Source organism: Hibiscus syriacus, unplaced genomic scaffold (genome assembly GCF_006381635.1).
Source record: "Hibiscus syriacus cultivar Baekdansim isolate YM2019G1 unplaced genomic scaffold, ASM638163v2 tig00112738_pilon, whole genome shotgun sequence".
In the NCBI taxonomy this organism is placed as follows: Eukaryota; Viridiplantae; Streptophyta; class Magnoliopsida; order Malvales; family Malvaceae; genus Hibiscus; species Hibiscus syriacus.
In genome coordinates this window covers 6,433,783-6,440,353 of record NW_024063392.1, presented here as the reverse complement: position 1 = coordinate 6,440,353, position 6,571 = coordinate 6,433,783, and the positions used below count along the sequence as shown (strand labels likewise).

The following is a 6,571-nucleotide window of genomic DNA, read 5'->3' as shown; positions in this document are numbered from 1 at the left end:
TTAAATAAAAAATATAATTATATAATTATAATCAAAAAAATAAAATTGGGGTTTAAAAAAATCATAACAAATGATGTCATTTGGTTTAATTGTTTAAAAAAACAATCTCACATAGCTAAGAAACATAGAAGAGTATCCCAAAAGTTTAAAGAGTAAAAATATGAGAACAAAACAATCCCACATGGCTAAGAAACATAGAAGAGCATCCAAACTTACTTCTATAAATAATAGAGGTAATTTGACATTCAAAATCATAGAGCCTTTTGGTGAGCACAAAACGAACTATTCTTTCGCTTCAATTGAGCTCAAATTTTAGGCTTCAATTGAGCTCAAATTTTAGGCTTCAATCGAACTTCTAATTTTTTTTTTGAGTTCGAGCCTTTTCGATTTCAAGTTTTAATATTATATTTCGAATTGATAATTTTTAGCTCGTGAGTTTTTGAGTCGAGTTGAGCTTACTTTTAAAGTTTTCGAGTTTGAATCGAGCTTAGCAATACTCGAATTTGACTCGGCGCGTTGAACAATTGATGTTGTTTGGTTTAATTTTTTTTTAAAGAAAAAAAGTGAACCAGCGATTCAAACTGATTTTGCCGATTTTCAGCCGGTTCACCCCAGTTTTCTCGATTTTTAGCCGGTTCTTCCGGTTCTTTACCGGTTCTGTGCTAATTCGGTTTTGGGAGTTAACCGGACCGGACAGGCCACCGTTTCACGGTTCAACCGGTCGAACCGGCGGTCCGGTCCGATTTTAATAACATTGATCAGCACTGAATCATTCAGAGGTACGAAACAAATGCGCTAAATGTTAAACAATTCAACATTCAAGACTGAATGATTCTATTAAGAGACAAACAAACAACTCCTTAATGTCACAATAATATTTAAGTACTACTCATAAATGGAAGAGTGTCCCACATATTTCAATAAAATTCTCACTCACAGTACATTGCATCTGCTTTGTGTCAATATAGTAATCAAACCGATCATTATAGATACAAAATTGAAGTTTAAATTATTCTCTCTAATAATAATATTTTTTACGAATTAAATAATTCCTAATTATTTTAAGGGTTTAACTCAAATATAGAACAATACTCTCTTTACATAATAAAATAACATTTTATTTATTTTCAAATAGGCCCATTACATTAATATATTTAAATATATTTATTTTAAATATAATTAAAATTTGATATTTTTAATTTAAAGTTTAAGAAATACAAATGATTTATTGATTGTAATTTATATTAAAAAATACTTATAATTTATTATCATTTAAGGGAAAAAACTTTGAAAATTTTCAAAATAGGATTCATAATTTCACTTTAGTTTTAAAAATCTTTCTTTTAATGTATGTAAATGAGCTGGATTCCATTACGGCATGAATACGTTAGGGCTCCACAACTTTCAAATTCAAAATTAGTGGCATGATTGTTATTAGCACAAAATCAAAGCTCAAATTGAAAGACAAAAATAATAAATAAATTTAAAAAGGAAAGAAAGAAATCCTCCAAAAACAAACATCACTCTCTTATCGGCCCCTCCTCTCCCGCGATCCGTTCAAACAAGGCTCCAAAAGCTCTCACTATCTTCCAAAAAGCCTTGTTACTCGCTTTCTCTGTCATTTTCTCAAACAACCCATCCATTCTTCTCCAAATCGTCCATTTTATTCCAAAACGGAATAAATCGGCGGTCCCGCTATATTGTAAGAGGAAAAAGAAGCGAAGATGTCTCTACGACCGAACTCGAGGGCGGAGGTCCGAAGGAACAGGTACAAGGTGGCGGTTGACGCGGAGGAAGGCCGGCGGAGGAGAGAAGACAACATGGTTGAGATCCGAAAGAACAAGAGAGAAGAGAACCTCCTTAAGAAACGCCGCGAAGGACTTCTGGCTCAACAACAACAACAACCGCAGCAGCTACAGATGCTCTCTTCCACCGCCGGCTCCGAAAAAAAGGTATGGCCTACTGATTAATTGATTTGATCAATCGGATCATGAATGATAGCTAGGGTTAACTTATTTCGCTGCATGAATTTCTACATTGAGCTGATTGGCGCTTTCTATCAGTTAATTTATATATTAATAGAGTTAATGGTGTTTAAAACTGCTGATTAGGTAGTAGTTAAAAACTTTAAATGAAACGCAATAGCTGGTTAACTTATTGATTTTAGGATTTAGTTTAACACGAGTTTAACGTGATTATAATCTAATTGCAGTTAGAAAGTCTTCCCGCCATGGTTGCGGGTGTTTGGTCAGATGACAGGAATATGCAGCTTGAGGCAACAACTCAATTCAGAAAGCTGCTATCTATAGGTTTAAAAATTGTTTTGTTTTTCTTTCTTGCTACAATTTATTTTTAGCTCTTATATCTCTCTTATTTTATATGCAGAACGTAGTCCTCCTATCAACGAAGTTGTTCAGTCGGGTGTTATTCCTCGCTTTGTTGAGTTCCTTGCACGGGATGACTTCCCACAGCTTCAGGTTATTAGCGTTTTTCTCAATTTTTTTCATATTGTTTTGATATTTTTATTTTTAACTTTGTTTTTTTATCCTTTTTGGGTTGTAGTTTGAGGCAGCTTGGGCTCTCACAAATATTGCTTCAGGTACATCAGAAAACACCAGGGTTGTAATTGATCATGGAGCTGTCCCTATATTTGTTAAGCTCCTAGGTTCTCCAACTGATGATGTTCGTGAACAGGTATGTATTATAGATTGCAAGTAGTCTTTTGTTCAGTAGTACTGTTTACTTGCATTGCTCATGAGGGTCATTATTCTTTTGGAATTGTAGGCTGTTTGGGCATTAGGAAATGTTGCTGGAGACTCTCCTAAATGCCGTGACTTGGTCCTTGGCTGTGGGGCCTTGATGCCACTGTTGGCACAATTCAATGAACATGCAAAGCTCTCTATGTTGCGAAATGCTACTTGGACATTATCCAACTTTTGCCGGGGAAAGCCGCAGCCTTCATTTGAGCAGGTTTTGCTTTCTTTTATCATGAATGTTGGAGTTGCTATGACTCTTTTTGTAATACGTTGTGCCTTTGAAATTTAATAAGCAGACAAAACCGGCTTTGCCAACTCTTGAACGTCTTATCCATTCAAATGATGAGGAAGTCCTTACAGATGCTTGCTGGGCTTTATCGTATCTCTCAGATGGTACTAATGACAAAATCCAAGCTGTTATCGACGCAGGTGTCTGCCCCAGACTTGTTGAGCTTTTGACGTAAGTGTTTGATTTCTTTCCCCATTTCAAGTTTAACTTTTATTTAATGCATTTGTTTTCCTTATTTTTGTCTTCCCTAGTAGTTGTTTTTGATATCTGAATGTTTTGAATATTTTCTTACTCATTTCACCCTTCTTAGTCATCCATCCCCAACTGTCCTAATTCCCGCTCTTCGCACAGTTGGAAATATTGTTACAGGGGATGATATGCAGACTCAGGTATGGATTATTTGGTAGCTACTTCTTTACCGTTATTTCCAATTTCTTTATCTTATGGTTTGTAACTTCATGCAACATACTATAAGGGAATCTGACTCATTTAATTCTTCTTTGTTCTTAAACCATATGGGGGCAGTTCTATCTTTTTATTTAGCTTTATTTTGACACGTTTTTTGAAAAGAGCTCTTATTTTCTTTTACTTTCCATTCCCTTCTTTGGTAACACAAACATGTAGATAACAATGTTCTTAACAATATCAATGTAGAATCCATTGGCATGCTACTCAGCTAGATATTTATCCATACCATTGCAGAATCCATTATTGCCTTGCTCAGCTTGGCTAGCTAGATATTTCCGACTTTTCTTTCAGGCATATAAGATATTTTTTACTTCACAACTACTTTAGTGTGTATTGCACATCTTCCGTGATTCTATAATATTTTGTGTTTGGCTTCTTGATCGACTTATGATCAACACGCTCCTGGTTAATTGGCATATTATGAGGTAAATTGGTTTATGTCTTGGATTAGGAGAATTGCCAATTGTTAGGGAAATTTCGTGTGCTTTTCTTTGGACTGCAATTTTTGTGTTCATGTCACTGCCTTAGGTTGCCTCATGCTTCAGTACTGTGATGCTTCGTTTATTCCCCTTTCAGTGTATCATAAACCATCAAGCTCTTCCATGCCTTCTGAACCTGCTGACAAAAAACTATAAAAAGAGCATCAAGAAGGAAGCTTGCTGGACCATCTCAAACATCACTGCAGGAAATGTAGATCAAATTCAGGTAAGCTAACTTTTACAGTAGTTGGTTTGTTAGTATGAATTTCACTGGAGAGTGAATTTTGAAAATTCTTCGCAGGCTGTTATTGGGGCTGGCATTATTACCCCTCTAGTCCATCTACTTCAAAACGCAGAGTTTGAGATCAAGAAAGAAGCTGCCTGGGCAATTTCAAATGCTACCTCTGGTGGTACCCATGAACAAATAAAGTATATTTTTTTTTCTTAACCATTCTCTGGCTATTGGTGCAAGTTCCATAAATAATTAATTTCTTTTTTGTTTGCCAGGTTCCTGGTGCGCCAAGGTTGCATTAAGCCATTGTGTGATCTTCTGAACTGTCCTGATCCAAGAATTGTCACGGTCTGTTTAGAAGGGCTTGAAAACATTCTGAAGGTCGGGGAAGCGGAGAAAAATTTGGGTCACACTGGAGAGGTCAATCTCTATGCCCAATTAATCGATGATGCTGAGGGGCTGGAAAAGATTGAAAACCTCCAAAGTCATGACAATAATGAAATCTATGAGAAGGCAGTGAAGATTCTTGAAACATATTGGGTGGAAGAAGAGGATGAGCCATTACCCCCCGGTGATGCTTCGCAATCTGGGTTCCAATTTGGAGGTAATCAACTTCCTGTTCCTTCTGGTGGATTCAATTTCAGTTGAAAGGTACGCATTTGCATAGTCCCATTACCATTTTCATCTCGATAAGAAAATAGTTTTCTCATAAACTAGTCTGTTAGATTGCATTATTTTCTGCTCCTGGTCTGAAGCCGTTGCAAAGCGTAATTGCTTAGTTGTAATGTGACGAAAATCACGTGTTTAATCCTGCGGCTTGGATGTCCTAACATGATTCGGGATCTGCAGGATGCGAAAGTGATGCCGGTATATGTTCTTAAGAAGTCATCCCAATAAAGACATGAGAAAAAGGATTTGTTTACATCGCCTCTCACGGTAGTTTAAATTCCTTTACAGCATTCTAAGCAATGGGATGCAAGGGGTGAGGGCAATGCAGCTGCTGCTTATTTTTCATTTTTAATTTTTTTTCTGTCCCAACTTAAGATCCTGCTTATGTTAAAGGGATGTATTTGCTTCATTTTATTTTATTATTAGTTTTTGGATATTTCACTTTAGTTGTAGTTGTGGGGGTTCTTTCCGATCAGAAAGACCATGCGAATATCAGTTTTAAGAACGGAAATTTATATGAATATCATTTTGGTATAATGTAGCACATGTTATGTTATTAGTTTTATGATATGATTAATATAAAACATCATTTTTAGTGATATAGTATGTGCCATTCCATCCACTAAAATGATGATATGAAACATACATCATTTTAGTTGATGTGATGTGTCGTATAATTATTTTGAGTGATGTGTTATGTAATACAATTAATACTTTGGTGATATAGGTTAGAGTGATTCTCTTAATTTAATTTGTTTAAGGGATCTAGTATTTTATTTTACTATACTATATTATTTTTTGATAAATTAATACAATATATGATTTTTAAGATAATCGAAACTTGGACCTTCAGGGGAAGAAGATAATATCTAACTACTATGCTAAAAAAGAAATATAGTTTTTGATAAAAATAATATGTAGATTAATTTTTTTGAAATTAATTTTATTTATTTTATGAAAATATACTAATTATAATATTAGTTATTATAATAATTAATTTTTTCTATGATTTATTATATGAAGTACGCTCGTGGAAGCAAAATATAAAAATAATTAAGTTGGTTTTAAAATATAATCATATAAATATTAAGATATAAATCTAAAATAATATCAAGTGTTCTTAAATTATATTTAGTAAAATAAAATAAAATAAAAATATTTGATAATGTATTAACCCTTATGTTGGAAGTCCTAAATTAAAAAAACAAAATACTAAAATTAACTGATGTTTGCAAAATTCATATATATCTCAATAAAGATCATAAATTACATATAAAAATTAATAATTTTTTATGGAAAAAAACTAATCATAATTGAAGATTAAATGACATTGTCAAAACTTATAGTATTGCCAGTCATTTATTTAGTTAAGAAAAATAAAATTTACAATAATACAAAATAATATATTTAAAATGTTAAGAATATTTTATTTGTTTGTCATTATCAATTTGTCACTAAAAACCTTTATTTTTGTAGTGATACTTGTGACATAATTTAATACTGTCACAAGTATACCATTATAAAATGATAAAATTACTAGTGAAAAAAATGTTATTGGCACAATTATAAATAATAATAGTGATCACTTAATATGTTATAACTATTACATTGTTTTTTTATAAAACAATTGGTGCAAATTCGAGCATTTTATTAGTGATTAAATAGAAATTTGACACAA

General features: G+C 33.1%; 1 protein-coding gene across 1 annotated transcript; it reads left to right on the top strand.

The window, feature by feature from the left end:
* The first annotated feature begins 1,592 nt into the window (after positions 1 to 1,592).
* LOC120183146 (importin subunit alpha-like) lies at positions 1,593 to 5,126 on the top strand. The gene is made up of 11 exons (XM_039187904.1): positions 1,593 to 1,952; positions 2,213 to 2,309; positions 2,386 to 2,477; positions 2,563 to 2,694; positions 2,785 to 2,970; positions 3,053 to 3,216; positions 3,356 to 3,434; positions 4,090 to 4,218; positions 4,294 to 4,421; positions 4,500 to 4,875; positions 5,074 to 5,126. Exons 1-10 carry the CDS (start codon positions 1,725 to 1,727, stop codon positions 4,870 to 4,872), a joined length of 1,608 nt encoding a protein of 535 aa, XP_039043835.1. The 5' UTR covers positions 1,593 to 1,724; the 3' UTR covers positions 4,873 to 4,875; positions 5,074 to 5,126.
* The last annotated feature ends 1,445 nt before the right edge of the window (positions 5,127 to 6,571 follow it).

What these genes read in the sequence shown, in the direction of transcription:
- LOC120183146 (XM_039187904.1), top strand. Translation starts at nt 1,725, where the DNA reads ATGTCTCTACGACCGAACTCGAGGGCGGAGGTCCGAAGGAACAGGTAC. An exon ending in CAGAAAGCTGCTATCTATAG is followed by an intron (nt 2,310 to 2,385) that starts GTTTAAAAATTG and finishes TTTTATATGCAG; the next exon opens with AACGTAGTCCTCCTATCAAC. An exon ending in GGGATGATATGCAGACTCAG is followed by an intron (nt 3,435 to 4,089) that starts GTATGGATTATT and finishes TTCCCCTTTCAG; the next exon opens with TGTATCATAAACCATCAAGC.